General features: G+C 40.2%; 1 protein-coding gene across 1 annotated transcript; it reads left to right on the top strand.

The window, feature by feature from the left end:
- The first annotated feature begins 238 nt into the window (after positions 1-238).
- On the top strand, positions 239-2,192 carry LOC147450361 (TCP-1/cpn60 chaperonin family protein). The gene has a single exon (XM_086519602.1). It carries the CDS (start codon positions 370-372, stop codon positions 1,963-1,965), a length of 1,596 nt encoding a protein of 531 aa, XP_086375728.1. The 5' UTR covers positions 239-369; the 3' UTR covers positions 1,966-2,192.
- The last annotated feature ends 14,764 nt before the right edge of the window (positions 2,193-16,956 follow it).

The following is a 16,956-nucleotide window of genomic DNA, read 5'->3' as shown; positions in this document are numbered from 1 at the left end:
GCTTTTGACTTCACAATCTCAAGCCAAACAAATTGACGGCTTTCTTAGGAACTCTACCGGCTCCTAGGCCATATGCTTTTGTCACTAGTTTCCCCTAGACTACGTGAGGCTTCGCTTTCATACATTGATCTCCGTGGTTGGACATAGCAACCCTACGAGGGCACACTTCATGTACAAGAGAATGCTCGTTTGGGGGTTAACAGGACTCTCTCTCTCTCTCTCTCTCTCTCTCTCTCTCTCTATTCTTCTTGTCTCTCTTTGAGAAGGTGGTAGTTTTCCCTCCTTTTCAGACCTAAATCTTGCCATTGTTGGAGGCTAACAGTCATCGCCATAGCCAGAGCTACTTACCGTTAAGGGACAGACGCAGTCATGCCAGCGATGGCGAACAAGGCCTCTACGAACGTTGATCGCTACGTAGACACATCCAGGAAGCACGATATCAGGCAAGCAAACATTGTGGCTGCGCAGGCTGTTGCAGATGCAGTTCGTACGAGCTTAGGGCCGCGGGGCATGGACAAGATGCTCGCACTTTCCTCTGGTGATGTTATCATCACCAACGATGGCGCCACCATTCTCAACAAGATGGAGGTTATGCAACCTGCTGCAAAAATGCTTGTGGAGCTCTCCAAGTCTCAGGATATTGTAGCAGGTGATGGAACCACCACTGTGGTTGTTATCGCTGGAGCTCTCCTTAAGCAGTGCATGATGCTCCTCAACAAAGGTGTTCACCCCACTCTCATCTCTGAGGCTCTGCATAAAGCATGTGATAAAGCTGTGGAGGTCCTCACTGCAATGGCGATTCCTCTTGAGCTCTCTGATCGTGATGCTCTTGTAAAGAGTGCCAGCACATCCCTCAACAGTAAAGTGGTAAGTCAGTACTCTTCTCTGCTTGCTCCCCTTGCTGTTGATGCTGTCTTGAATGTTGTTGATCCATCCCGCCCGGAGGCTATTGACCTTCGTGACATCAAGATCATCAAGAAGCTTGGGGGTACCGTTGATGATACAGAGATGATCAAGGGGCTCATTTTTGACAAGAAAGCTAGCCATGCTGCTGGTGGTCCAACAAGGGTTGAGAATGCCAAGATTGCAGTCATTCAGTTCCAGATTTCTCCTCCCAAGACTGATATCGAGCAGAATGTCATAGTCTCAGACTACTCTCAGATGGATCGCATCCTGCGAGAGGAGCGCAATTATATCCTTGGCATGATAAAGAAGATCAAAGCAACTGGGTGCAATGTGCTTCTGATTCAGAAGAGCATTTTGAGAGATGCCGTCACAGATTTATCTTTGCATTACTTGGCAAAAGCCAAGATCCTTGTGGTGAAGGATGTTGAGAGGGATGACATTGAGTTCATTACTAAGACTCTGAATTGTCTGCCTATTGCTAATATTGAGCATTTTCGTGAGGAAAAGCTGGGATGTGCTGATGTTGTCGAGGAAGTTCCTGTTGGAAGTGGTAGAATTGTGAAGATTACAGGTATCAAGAACATGGGTCGCACTACCACGGTTCTTGTCAGGGGTTCAAATCAGCTTGTCCTGGATGAAGCTGACCGGAGCTTACATGATGCTTTGTGTGTGGTGAGATGTCTCGTGAACAAGAAGTTTTTAATTGCAGGTGGTGGAGCACCTGAAGTTGAAGTCTCTAGGCAGCTGGGTGCTTGGGCAAAGACACTTCAGGGTATGGAAAGTTACTGTGTAAAGGCTTTTGCAGAGGCTTTGGAAGTCATTCCATATACTTTGGCTGAGAATGCAGGGCTTAACCCCATTGCTATTGTGACTGAACTTCGCAATCATCATGCTAATGGGCAAGCAAATGCTGGCATTAATGTGAGAAAGGGTCAAATAACAAACATGCTGGAGGAGAATGTAGTGCAACCTCTCTTAGTGAGCACCAGTGCTGTTTCTCTTGCTACAGAGTGTGTTCGAATGATATTGAAGATCGATGACATTGTGGCTGTCAGATAGATTTTGAGAATTTTGTGAACTCATGAGTGTGGTGGCTCTTGATATGTGGGTTTTCCATGTATTCATGGGATATATACGGGGTAGGCCATGATGTATCTGCTGGCCTAACTTTGGTACCTTATGTTCTTCCTAACAAGCTCATTTTGTTATGTCACTGGTAAAGTAGGAGCTTTTAGCTTCTAGTTTTATTCCAAGCGGCCTTCAATGAGAATTTTTAGTTGGTGCTCTGAGAACTTTTGCAATCTTGCTATACGAAACTTTGTTGCCATCCTGATGGTTTTTTTTGATATGATATTGGGTTCTCTACTACCTTTCTTTTCCTACTTGTGCCTTCATATGCAATGACCTAATGCAGTTTTTGGTAACACAATACCAACTATGTGTTTTGTTGCTTAGCTGAAGTGTATTTTGTGTGCTCATTTTGTCCTTTTGGGTCAGAAAAAGTCGAAAGTCCAGGAAATGATGGCAGCCTTTGATATTATTGGAACAGTTTCAGATTAGAACTGCGGGTGAATTGTCTCTATCTAAAGTGCAGGAAGTGAAGGCTACCTTGTCTTTGGTTGCTTCATAATAGTTGCAAGTATTTAAGATTCTAAAATGTGTAGTGCGCATGTTGAATATTGAATTGTGTCAGAATGGTAGATAGCTGCTGTTTTAGTGAGACTTTTTAAATTCAGTACCAGCTCTCATCACATTGTGTAAGCTTGGAGGGGTATTTTTTCTGATTTTATGTGAAACCTTGCCTATCTGCTGAAACATGGGTAATGTATGGAAGGAGTAAACTTTCCTTGATTTGTGGCTGTCTTTGAAAAGGAATATGTTACAGGTCCAGATTATTCAGGAGAATTGGGTCTGTTAGGGTTACTACTTAATGCATATTTATTTTGTCCAATGGAGGTGAACCTTTGACTTCCACATTCAGTGGTGGATTTTCTGCTAGTTAAAAGGTTTGGTCTTTGTGCTGCTTTGGCAATATCATTAAGTAGGTCAGTAATCTACTGGAGGTTGCTTCTTTCCGGAGGTCTGAACTCGTAAGTAACCAAGGTGGAACATGAAGGTGGTTTGCACCTTACAATGGGCATGCCATTATTTTTTCTGATTTGCCATTTAGGCTTTTGGCAATGTGTTTGTTGATAAAAGGTGGCGGCCAGGTCCTGTGGAATTATGATGTCTAGCAGTGTTTCCTGCAAGAGCTTTGAATTTGTAGTAATGTTTCCTGAGAGAGCCTTTGAAATCACACTACTCTCTCTTTCTCTCTCTTTTTCTATCACCCAAGTGTGGTAGATTGGTTATACCATTTCCCCCTTGAATACCAAGTCTTGAGTTCAACTCTCCTCCTCGGATAGATCTTTGAGGTCTCTTGGGATAGCTTCCTACGACATTAAAATCCTTCCTCTTCTTCTTCTTCTCTCTAATCTTCTTGGTTTTTGAAATATGTAACTTAACATTGAAGTGCCAGATACCAACATGGAAAGCAATGCACTGATAGCATAAATGGTGCTGGAAAAGCATACGCTAGGGTGTTGGAGGACAAGAACACACTGGGTTGCTTGTCTGAGATAGTTGAGCTCACGGCCAAGTTGATCACAAGGATCTTCCACCTAGATTCTCTTTGTGGCATGCTCAAAAAGGCCTTAGAGATTAAGGACTGTATTCATAGGAGCTTGCTCCCATGAAATTTTGTGGGCCTTGTGACTCCCCACTTTGTTAATGCTGACATTAACACCTCTACATGAAAAAGCAAGGTTCTCCCCAAGCATCAAGTCGAGCAATTCGCCCATCTCAACCTCTTGCCTTGAGATTAGTTCTTTGTGCTCTTGGAGAAAAGAGAAGACTCAAGCAAACTTGTAAAACAGTTTACCATTGTCTAAGGAAATCCAATATTATGGTTGCCCCTGCTAGAGTTGGTTAGAAGCCATGGCTATATGGGTTGACAATGATAGGATGGACAGCTATGTGTTAGGAGCCTTCATTTCACTATCTATATTATGCCCCTTGTTAATTCATTTCTTCATTTGACAATTTGCTTCATCTTGCAACGTTAAGTTTTGATATGAAGCAATTTCATAAACATAAGAGCATACCAACTTGTAAGAGGAACTCAAGCAAAAATATGTATATAGGTATGATCAATCTACATGTCAAACATGTATCCTGGGCTAATCTTAAGTTTTTCTATCACAAAGTGCACTCATTGTTTTTGTTCAACTACGACCCACCATCCTCGCAACGGAGTTTGATAGTAAAAGCACACAATCATATGTAATACATGCTAAAAAACTTTGAAAATGGAAGAGTTTACACTCAAAAAGCAACAATTAAGTTGATCCAGAAAGCATGCACATATGTATATCATAAAGTCATATCTACAAACTTCTAAAGATCATACTAACTTGCATACTATTATTTGTTTTGTTAGAACTACATGGTAGCTGAATCTAAATTAATTGTTTCGTTAGAATTACATGGTAGCTTAATCTAAGTGAGGTCAATGATTAAAAATCAAAGATTATATCACTATTAATGTGGAGAGTTCCCAAAATGTTAAAAACTTCTCTTCTCATCATCTTCTTCTTCTTCTTCTCTCTCTCTCTCTCTCTCACTCACACACACACACACACACACACCCCACTCTCTCTCTCTCTCTCTCTCTCTCTCTCTCTCTCTCTGTGTGTGTGTGTGTGTGTGTGTGTGTGTGTGTGTGTGTGAGAGCTCTCTCTCTCTCTCTCTCTCTCTCTCTCTCTCTCTCTCTCTCTCTCTCTCTCTCTCTCTGTGTGTGAGCTCTGTGTGTGTGTGTGTGTGTGTGTGTGTGTGTGTGTGTGTGTGAGAGAGAGAGAGAGAGAGAGAGAGAGAGAGAGAGAGAGAGCTCTCTGTGTGTGTGTGTGTGTGTGTGTGTGTGTGTGTGAGAGAGAGAGAGAGAGAGAGAGAGAGAGATTACAATGACACAAAAAATACAATAAACTACCCAAGAGTCCAAAGAGGGGTTTTGCGATCTCTCATCCCTTGACACTCCTTAGTTCAACTGCTATTCAAAACAAACGAGGCAAACCAAGAATGATTTTAATTAAACTATGCTTGTGCTACGGCTATACTTCTATTAGGTTAAAGAATTAGGACGTTTTCAAAGGACGCAAGTTACATTTCAAACATATAAACCAACAAGCTTATTGCTTTTTTTTTTGGGTGAAAAACAAGGGGGGGGGGGGGGGGGGGGGGGGGCATTTCTAAATGGCACATAGTAGTGGAGGGGATCTATCACTGAGGTTAGGTGCCACACATATCGTGCAATTATACCGATCATCACAATCAATGTGGTGATCAGGGGTGCGCTAGGTCGTCAAGATAACCCTGTGATCCAATCACGTATTTGCAACCATAGATCCTCTTTGAAGGACCTTTGGTTAGATCTATCACTGAGGTTAGGTGTCACATGTATCGTGCAATTATATCGAGCATCATAATCAATGTGGTGATTAGGGGTGCGCTAGGCCGTCAAGATAACCCTGTGATCCAATCACGTATTTGCAACCATAGACCCTCTTTGAAGGACCTTTGGTGCCAAGTCATGATCCAAAGAGGAAGGCAATGCAACCACACGTGTCCCCAAATTTACTGTTTGAGCATGCTTAAGTTACTAAGTTAAGCAAAAAAATATAATTTTAATCATTTATACATGTTTCTAGATTGGAGGGTAGAAATTTGTTTAATAAATATGTGGGGTTATCATCTCTCTAGATTTTGACAAGCTCTATGAAAGTACTTGTCTTCAAGCACACCTTGAATGAAGTTATTCACCTCACAATGTATAATGCCCAATTCTCTTACTAGATAAGTAAGCCATATAACTTCCTTGCTAGCATTTGAGAAGATGGTGAGATGGCTATCATTTGTGGGACCCAATTTCTCAAAACATTAAATGCACAAGATCCCTCCCGACGTAGCTAAGATGAGGAAGGTTATTTTCTAAGATGTTATGCCACCTCCCCGGGAGCAAAGGCAAGAGGTCATCTTTTAGTCATCTGGTGAAGAAAGTGTGCAAAGTGATGCTCGTAGTAGCTTTGATACCACTTGATGGTGCCTATAACGATGCTCGCAAGGAGAGCAAGTGAGACAAAGAAGAGCAAAGATATTGAGATGGTATGGAGTACAATGTGCAAATGTGTAGCTCACGGTTATGTATCTCTATATTGTGTTATGAGATAAAGAATAGAGTTAGAAAATGGATTGTAACTCATGGTGTTGGGTGGCTTGACACAATAGCAATCATGTATAATGGCCTTTAAATCCACTAGCGAATAACACCGAAACAATTGAGAGAAGCCATGGCTATTGGAATTAGGATTGTAGGGACACACACATAGCTTGGAGAAGATGAAGAATCTCAAGACACACAACAGAAAGCGTATTCCTTAGTGCGCAAATAGAAAGATAAGTTAGTTGTAGAGTGATGTGCATATTTAAAATGCATGGGGAAGAAACCTTGTAGTAAGAGAAAAAGTGCCATGGCAGTCCTAAGTGCGTTCACACACATCACTACCACATATATGATAATAATTCCCATTAGGAGTGATGTAGTGAATGAGAACTTACACACAATGTAAAGGGAAGTGCAATGCCCCAAGGACATGATCAATCCACAAAGGTAAGCAAGCCTAAAGCTTTGAACTTCTCAATGAGGCAATGCCTTTCTGAACAAATCTACAAGGTTGGCCTGTGTTGGCACATAAACCAAGCTGACCTCTCGTGCTGAGAGTCTCTCCTTGACATAGTTATATTAGCACCTCAATGTACTTTGTGCAAGCATGAAAAAATGGGCTCCTCGCAAATGCCAATGCGCTCAAACTGTCATGAACTTAATTTCTAATATTCTAAAAGTAGTTTCCATCTTAATTTGGCCATTTAAGTTCGGGGAAAATAAAAACAAACAAGTGAAGTTGATTTAAGTGCTTATGGAGGTCAAAGGCTTGGGAGAAAAACGGGGGAATTAAATAAAAGAGCAAGGGTAGTTACAATTTTGTTATCTTAGTCATATGTACAAGAAAGACAAATCATTTTTCATAGTAGATTGGCAAAGTCTACTAGGTGCTTGAGAGACTAAGCTTTTGCAGGCATGATTCATGGTGTGTATACACTTAAAATTTATGAACATTTAAAAGAAATCTTAGAGGCCTAGAGGGAGGGAGCTTCCTCCCAAAAGAGGACAAGATGATCATTCCATGAACTTCATTCTGGTAGTTCACTTCCTAATAAGCCTCCTTATTGAGTCTCACCAGCTCAACAAGAGGAGATTATGAAGCAAGTGAATGAGCTTGTGGAAAAAGGGACGGTCAAGCTTAGCTCATCTCCATGTTGTTTGTCAATTCTACTAGTACAAAAGAAAGATGGTACTTATAAAATGTGTGTAGACTATCAACCGCCTAATCAGATAACCGCTTTAGGAGAATAGATCTCAAAAGTGGTTATCATTAAAATAAGGATTGTGCTTGAAGATATTCATAAGACAACCTTTTTCACACCTTTTGGCCCATATGAATTCTTGACACTTCCTTTTGGAGAGCTTTTGGACTTACCAATGCGCCAGCTACTTTTAATTGAATAATGGAGAGGCTCATTAGGCCTCATTAAAAAGTTCACAGGAGTGTTCTTCAATGACATTATCATCTACTCCACGTCTATTGAGGAACATAAGCAGCATCTTCAGGTACTATTTCGAGTTTTGAGAGAAAATAAGATTTATATTAATTAAAAGAAAAGTGAGTTTTTCTTAAAGAAGATTCAATATTGAATCGACCCTAAAAATTTGGAGGTAATCAAAAGATGGCCTATACCAATGAATTTACATGAATTAAGAAGCTTTATAGAAATTTGTGCATACTATAGATGGTTCATAGAAAAATTCTCATTCATAGTAGGGCCATTGCATGATTTGACTAAAAAGAATGGCAAATCTATATGGAGTGCAAAAGAAAATTGAATCTTTTGACAATCTCAAAGTGAAGCTTACCTCTCAAAATATGATAATATTATCAAGCCTTTCAAAGCCTTTTGAAGTCCAATGTGATGCTTGTGGACAATGCCTTGGAGATATTTTTCTTCAAGAAGGGCATGCCATAGCAGGAGATTGGATGACCAAGAAAAGAATCCGGGCATATGTGAAAAAGATATACTAGCTAATTTACATGCCCTAGATGCATGGAAGCATTATTTCCTAGGCACTCCATTTGTGCATAGGTCATTAAAGTCTTAAGTACTTTATGAAGCAAACTAAATTAAGTGATAAATAAATGAGGTGGAAAAACACTATTTCACACTTTAATTTTCATATTGCTCACATAACTGCTAAGTACAATCAAGTGTCCAATGCTCTTTCACAAAGACCAAGGGTGAATGGTGTATCAATAGCTACTCACAATGATCTATTCTCTATGATAGGTGATTATGATATGAATCCAAACTTCAATGGTCTAATGTTAGCAATTTCACTAGGCAAGATGATTGTATTCTCTATGGCAATAGCTTATGTGTAACACATAGTTTATGTGAAAAGGCTATGTACGAACCTCATGTTCCACCTTATGCGAGACATAGATTAATTCAAGCTACTCTCAAGGGAGTAGAGATGTACTTTTATTGGCTAACAATGAAGGCAAACATATCGGACTATGTTTCCAAATGCATTTTGTGTCAAAAGACAAAGTATGATAGAGGGAAGCAACCTGACTTGCTTCAGCCATTACCTATACCTCATTCCCCCTAAGAAAGTACATCCATGGTTTTCATCTTTGGATTACCAAGATCCATTCATGGGAATAGGGGAATATGGACAATAGTAGACCGGTTTAGCAAGCAAGCGCATTCTATACCTATCAAAAAGACTATTAAAGCACATCATATGGAAACACTCTTTATTGCACGTCTGTAAGTACTATGGTTTACAAACATGCATTTCATGCTAAAAAGAAGGCGGTAGCGAAGGTCTTCCAGGGGGTTGGGGGGCGCTCATCAAATTTAAAGTGGGGGTGATAAGTTGAATTTCTCCTCAGCCTATCACCCACAAATTGGATGGCCAAAGTGAGATAGCAAATTCAACTATCAATGATCTACTTAAAGCCTATGTTACAAAACTAGATCAAAGAGATCAATGGGAAAAGTATTTACCCTTCGTAGAGTATGCATATAATAAAATTGTTCATACTATCATAGGAAAGGCACCCTTCAAAGTAACTGAAGGAAGACCCAAGCACCCATTGATAGTCAAGACGACACTTGGGACGGTATTTGTTGTCGATGAATATAGTAGGGAACTTAAAGAATCTTTTAAGAAGACTAAGGAAACTATATCTATCATGCAATAGAAGCAAAAGTCTATGACTGATAAGCATAAACAAGCCGTGCTCTTCAAAAAAATGATTGGTATTGCTCAAGTTTCCGAAAGCACGCCTAAGCCATACAATGGGCAAGGGAACACAAGGATGCCCAATGGGGCACCAAAAATATTATGCTAAGTTAGCAAAAATAATTTATGGCCCATTTCAAAATCTTAAGCCTATCAATGAATCAACTTACAAGTTAAGTTTATCAAGCACCTTGCTCGTTCATAATGCCTTTCATGTTAGCATTTTGAAACCTTATAAGGGCGAGCCACTCAAAGAATAGGTAGCTGAAGAATCGCCCGAGTTTGAAGGCCAAGAAGAGATCTTGTATCCAAAGAGTATTCTATGACATCAAGACAAGGTTTTAAGAAGTGGTAAGACTATCCAAAGATATATTGTCAAATTTAAGAATTTTCCTTTCGAAGATGCAATGTGAATACAAGACATCCAGCTAAAGGGTAATGAAAACCTTGTAAATACTTATAAGGACTCCTATCAAAGGTGAGAATCAGGTATGAACAAGTATATTCTATAAAGAATTCTGTCTTGTTTTGACTCTAATATTCCTTTCCAATGTTTACAAGTTTCAAGTATATGCATACCATGAATCAAGCTTGCAGCAGCTTAGTCTCTAAAGCACCTAGTAGGACTTGCCAATCTACTATGAAAAATGATTAGGGCTAAGTAAAAACATGCTTAAAATAGCTAAGCCTTCCAACCACCAAGTGGTGTTAGTCACCATTAAGAAAGAATGTCGACGGGTAAAAAAGGATCCTCTACCCAAAGCAATAGGACTACCAATGACTTTATTTCCCTCTCAAAGTTGAGGACGACTATGAGTTCAAGGGAGAGGTACTGTCATGAAAATTAATTTCTAAGCTTCTAAAAGTATATTTCATCTTAATTTGGCCGTTTAAGTTTGGGGAAAATAAGGGAGAACAAATGAAGTTGATTTAAGTGCCTATGGACTTGCCCGATCAAAGGATTGGGACCAAAAGGGGACAAGTCCATTAAATACCAAGAGTAATTGTTGTCTAGTTATCTCAATCATACGTAAATGTCAAGGAAGGATAGAGATATCTTGAAAAGCTTTGATCAAATGTAAAAGACAAAGAAGGTTACCTGGAGCAAGTATAGGAGTCTAAAAATAGAAAGTAATTGTGCTAAGTCTAAATTTAGCAAGTTTTGGGATCAGCTTGGTAGCGCCTCAAAGCATTGTGCTAAGGTTTTGCATGGGAGGTGAAGCTTAGAATCCCAAGGGTGAGTTTTATATTTACCAAAGTCCATCCTAATTTAGCAAGTCCTAAATTAGTAGGTAGGTTGTAGCCCAGTTCAAATTCATAAAACCTCCAAGGTTTTTGCAATGGTCTTGCACCCAAACTAATTAATTAAATGATAAGATAATGATATTCAATAAGTGAAAGGGAAAATATCTTCTTCTCAAATGGTTTTTCTTGGAGGTCCTTTTGGTATCTCCTCTTCACTACCCAAAGAGGTTCCTCTTTTGTCAATCTCACTAGGAGGCTTGGCATGAACTCTCTCTTCTTGGGTACTTGGGGAAACATGAAGGGATTGAATTTGGCTTTGAACTTCCACTTGCAAAGTAGGGTTTTTGATTGCTTCTTGTAGCTTGTCAACAAGATAGTTGACAACTTTGCAACCATCATCAAATGTTATAACATGAGTCCGATCTAAGTTGTCAATATTAATTACATTCTCTTTATTATGTTATTCCATGATTAAATTCCATTGTATGTGTATACTAGCTCTATCCTTGGCACTTCCAAAACTTTAGCTACTATGTTGAGCTCGCAGAAGAAGCTAATAGCTTCTCTCGCAGACATGGCAATGGAGATAGGACTATGCTCACAGAGACAGAGAGAGAGAGAGAGAGAGAGAGAGAGAGAGAGAGAGAGAGAGAGAGAGAGAGAGAGAGAGAGAGAGAGAGAGAGAGAGAGATAAGGTTGCATATGATTGGAGCAAATGAAAAAGGACTATTCATTAGGTTTTTCTTAAGATTTATAGGCACTTCTATTCTGTTTACACTCATCTTGGTCACCCAAGTTGGGATAACCTGAACAATTGTCCCCTTCAACCAAACTTGGTGCCATCCTCATCATATGTGTACTCCTAGGCGCTATTGAAACATCTAAGTGTAATACTTGATACATCATGGTGGTTCTTATAACGATTCATTGCTCGTGGTTCACAAGAGTACTCATCTTAGGCTCACAAGGTAGCCGGAAGGTAATAAAAATCGTGTCATTCAAGGGAAGGTCTTATCGCTTTCCTTACAACAAAAAAATTCATAATCTTATGAGGGGGGTTTTGTCAAAAAAAAAACATTCATCATTTCATTTTATACATCATCATCGCCAAACAAGTTTCATGCGGACATCCTTCAAATAAAGGTCATCAAAATGTCTTTGATGAAAACAAAATTTTAATAAAGTAGACCAAAAAAACAAAAAACGGTTGATGTGGGGTTGTGGAGCTATTAGCATGAAGCCAAAGTGTGTGTGTGTGTGTGTGTGTGTGGCAAAGCCTCGTCCTCATTGTTCCTAGTTGCACCCTTTGTTTCACCTTCTCACTCAGGGGTGCTTTCTTCCTCTCTTGTCACCCTTTGTTGGCTTCTAGCACACATTGCTGATGGAGCAGATGCTCTCAGCTAATGTGTATGCCCCCTTGGCTTCTGGCTATAGAATCCATCTATCATCCGTGTTGTTAACCAACTGCTACTGCCTAATTGTTGATCTATGCACCTCACTTTGTGGGTTGTCCTACCACCATTGCTTGCCGCTTTCTACCAGCTAGTATGCAATGAGAACCACATGCCCCCACCTTGTTTAGTCAGCCCCTATAGCTCACATGAGTAGTAATTGTATGTCTTTTGGATCCTCTTCCTTCCATTACAGTTATTGATTGTTGAAAACGCTACCAGATAAAAACTTGGTTTGCTTGCTCCTCTGATAGCACCTTAAATCCCCCAAGCTTTCATACTCTACTCCAGGCTCAATTCCCCTAGGCTCTGATACCAGATGGTAAGCTTGCAAAAGAAGCTAATAGCTTCTCTCACAGACATGGCAATGGAGATAGGAGTGTGCATAGATAGATAGATAGATAGATAGATAGAGAGAGAGAGAGAGAGAGAGAGAGAGAGAGAGAGAGAGAGAGAGAGAGAGAGAGAGAGAGAGAGAGAGAGAGAGAGAGAGAGAGAGAGAGAGAGAGAGAGAGAGAGGGAGGAAGATAAGGTTGCACACAATCAGAGAAAATGAAAAAGTACTATTCATTAGGTTTTTCTTAAGCTTTGTAGGCACTTATAGTCTGTTCACACTCATCTTGGTCAACCAAGTTAGGTTGACCCTAACATACTACTCCTCTTGACTCTCGAATATAAGGACTCGAGTAACTACACCTATGGTTTAATATATTGTTAATTGCAAAGGGTAGTCAAGTGGGTTTAGCATTTCTAATAAGTTGGCACCAGTTTCTTGCAAGTGGCTAATAGCTCAATAACTAGTCTTGCTTGGTGGGCCTTGCTATATAACATCTATAGAATACACTAGGACATCTGCAAATTGACATTTAGTATCTAGCACTGAAGGAAACAAGAGCATGACTAATTTGGCGAGGGCAGCACTACATGAAAGGGATATACATTTGAAATAATGTTTATGGGAGTAGACAAGTTAAGTGCATCAATTATTCAAGATTATACAGATAGTCACATTTGAGATTATATCCAAGCGAGGTTGTCTACTGATGAATGTTTTTTTCTAGTATACGTGCCACATGTAAATTCTTGTAGACGGAAAGTATTTCAAAAACAAAATTTTCACCAAATGGTTGGTAGCATAGAAGGCGGATGTGAGTGTGTTTTGCCTTTCTTCTTTTGTAGTTATTTGTGTTTTTCCTTTCTTCTTTTGTAATTATTACGAGTACAATGAATGAGGACAACAATACATGTAACCTCACCTTATTTGTTTTGTGCTATGGCATTGACAACACATGTTGCACCGATTGTCAAGTTGGTGTTTTTAGCGATCATGCAACACATGCCCATTGCAAGCAAATCTAGCTCGTCGTTGAACTTAGGCTCTAGGAGCCATTATTGAAGGACATTTATGTTACCCCACTTCGTCTTTATTTCAATTTTTGTAATGTCATTTTGATTTGTACAACATATTCAAGGCCAGGTTTTTATAGTATTGGAAGTCTCATCTGTGAGTACAAATAATCGGATTAGAGTTGTTGATGTAGTCATGGATATGTGCTTCATCCATAATACATGTACGCAAGGTACAATTGATCTCATCTATAGCTGGTTTTCTTTCACTAATAATGGTCAAGAACTGAAGCAATTCAGGGTCCGTTTCATGTCTTACAGAGCATGACATCCTATAGAGAGTTGCATGTAGAAAGTGGACCGAGCTTGTGATATGGCATGTGTTACAAAGATTCCGTGCGTGACTACAAATTGGGGGTAGTTGGGCAAGATCACCGAGAAAGAGAACACATTTGTTGTTGAAGGGATCTGCCAATGTATTCCTTGTCACATTAACATTTTGTCTTACGATAAGTTAAAATGTTGTTTGGATTAACATGGATAGCTCCTCTATAATTATAATATCTGCCTTTATAACATGGATAGCTCCTCTATAATTATAATAAATATCTTTTTTCGATGCAAAAAATTCTAAAACAAGCTAATAGATAAAGTATAAGTGACTTGCAACCATAAATGAGGTGCTTTACTGACCTGCAATGTTGTACTGCTGCTTTTCGATTGTCCAATCTACACGTCGATTTTTGAGTGGAGCTACAAAAAAGCAGTGTGAATAGTTAAACATATCGTCTTGCAATGAAATGTCATAGATTAAAAGTGCAAATTATATTGTGCACGTCATACAGAGGTGCCATACAAAAGTATGGTGGAGAGTTGGCACTGTGGTCTCTCCAAAAAATTATAAGAAACGGAAGCCGTGCCCTGCCCCATAGCATTTATGTGTTGCGCCAAGCAAACGCATGCGTGTGGAAAATTGGATGTAGAAAATGAACCTTGCAGTGTTGTCGAGCTGGAGTCGCCCTTGCTATATGTGGTTTGTACCTCAATCGTCTGCTGCACAAAAGACCTTTGAGAAGATGTGAATAGATTATCATTGCCCCAAGGAAAAATGAGGGTTTGTGTTGGCTACAATACCAAACTGTTGTCTGTCATCTGCAGCCATCTGAACTTGATCCAATAGCTGCTGCGTACATGGACCTTTGCTCATAGGGTCCGCCACCGAATCATGGTTATTAGCAAGAGAAGCTCTTTACAGGCCGCAATATTGGCCATATTGTCTATAGAGTTTATGCCATCCCATTGAGTTGTTGAATGGACAACAGTGAACTGCTCTTGGAGGCTAATAGACAATATTGGCCATATTGTCTATAGAGTTTCTGCTATCCCACCTAGTTGTTGAATGGACAGCAGTGAACTGCTCTTGGAGGCTAATAGGTATTGACATATTGGTATGCTTGTCTCCAAAAATGCAATTACTCCGTAGTTCGTGCTCGTCAGCTTCTTCAACATCAAATCTCTTTGTGTGGAAAAAAGTATTAACTTTTGCTTTTGCTTTTTGACTATTCTTTTGATCTTGATCAACAGCGTAGGCACCTGCATGATTTACTATTTGACTTCCACTGCAATGCTGTTGCATCTTCTTGGAGCTACACATTAACCAACTCCCGCGGACACCATGTTCTGCATTGAATTGGTCATGAGAGATGTTTCTGTTTGTCTGCAGATTGTTCCAAAATGCTTGCCTCATCAAAGTTTCAAATAAGCTATCAGCAGAGTTGGACGAAGAGTGTGACTGAAGCCAACGACTCATCAGACCATGACTTGCACTAGTGGAAATATTTCCCAATGCCTTTCCCTCGACTTTGAGCTGTCTGCCACTAATCCCCTCACACACTTTGTTAAAAGCGCAAGCAGCTAGCATTGAAGCCACTCGCTTATAACTTGAGGATAACCATCAGAATCTTTGGTGTGATCGATCCTGCTATGCTTCTCTTACCTCATGTCCACTTTGACATTTACTCGTTCCATTTCTTCTGCCTCTACCGTCTGCATCACGAACAGCCTGATAGCGTCAGTAGAAAAATGTCCATAACAGCTTGGGAAGGCAATGAGTGTTGGTGATTCGACTCCAGATTAGGCCAACTGATCATTGATTGAAATCTGATGTCTTCTGTTTCAGTAGCACTAGAACAGAGAGACCTCTGTCATGCGACGCCATAGCCAGGGGCTGCATACTAAGGTGCATGGGCGGCTCCTCCTTCTTGTGGCAGCCCATATGCAGCTTGTCGCCGATCTTCTCCATCATGTTGGCCATTCTTTCTCCCCCTAAGAGCTACTAATTATCTTTAGAGTTGTCGTTGGGAGTGCTCATCACGTTGGCAAGCATCCGGCGTACCCTTCAGCTTGATGATTTGCGACTGCAACGCAACGCAGAATGCGCTTTTTATTTTATTCTGGTAGCTTTTCATGGCAAAGTTTGGCAGCGATGTTTTTTTCTTTAAATTTAAATCTAAGTCCATGTGACAGATGCTGCGTTCAGATATCCGAAAAAGACTCACCAGGTAAATTAAATCTAATGCCACGTGGTGGCTGCTGCGTTCAGATATTGGAAAAAGAGCCTTTCACCATAATTCTTCAGTAAGCAACGCGTCAGGCCTCCCTTTTCTCTCCTGCTCAATCAAAACTTCTCGTTCTCTTCGCTTCCTTCAAGCTTTCCCTGTGCTTTGCTCGTCAACAGCTGCCCTTGCAATGTCGTGCACTTTGTCTTGTTGCTTGTCAACGGTTTCCCTCGCTTTGCGGCTCGCCTTTGTAGTCGACAAGGCTCCTCTACTTTCTCTATTGTCGACGCCTTCAACAAGCTACAATATTGCTTGTCCGAACTTTAGAATCCCTCTGCTCTTTCCACCATGCTCGCTTTTTTTATCATCTGTACCTTCAAGAACAATGCTAGCAGAATCGGGCTCCCTAACTCAAGGGATTTCTCCATCAAGCCATGTACGACCACCTCCTACTCCAATTCAGACTAGCATACCCGTCGAAAAGCTCTTAAAGAGCAGTTCTGCTTTTCCCTTATCAAGAGATTCACTTGATTAGTCCTGATCTGTACTTCATCGTTCTCGTTCTGGTTCTGTTTGGCTTGCGATTGCTTAACTTTTTATTTATTTTTATTTTATAGGGGCCCGGATAAAAAGCACTGCGGATTGCCTGTGGTGAGAAAAACCCGCTGTTTTTATTTTGTTTTTTTAAATGATTGTATGGTCACGAGCGACTGAGAAAGTAATAATCGGGGATCTAGGGTCTGGATTGAGCCAAGTGGATCAATCCCCTGGCCTTGTTTTAAAAAAAGACCTTTGGCTCACCAAGTAATCATTAAGCCATAGGCAAGTCCCAAAAGACTCCATTAGTAAGATCATAGTTCCTAATGGTATCCTTGTACCCTGTAACAAGAATGCTAATCAAGATAATAAATCATAGTCCCACTTACCCTATCACAATGAATAACTCCAACCTTTCATAGATTACTCAAGAACCTCTCTTCTTAGGTAGCTCTGA

This window comes from Adiantum capillus-veneris, chromosome 9 (assembly GCF_014529385.1).
Source record: "Adiantum capillus-veneris isolate H3 chromosome 9, ASM1452938v2, whole genome shotgun sequence".
Taxonomy (NCBI): Eukaryota; Viridiplantae; Streptophyta; class Polypodiopsida; order Polypodiales; family Pteridaceae; genus Adiantum; species Adiantum capillus-veneris.
This window is presented reverse-complemented; position numbering and strand designations above follow the sequence as displayed.

What these genes read in the sequence shown, in the direction of transcription:
- LOC147450361 (XM_086519602.1), top strand. Translation starts at nt 370, where the DNA reads ATGCCAGCGATGGCGAACAAGGCCTCTACGAACGTTGATCGCTACGTA.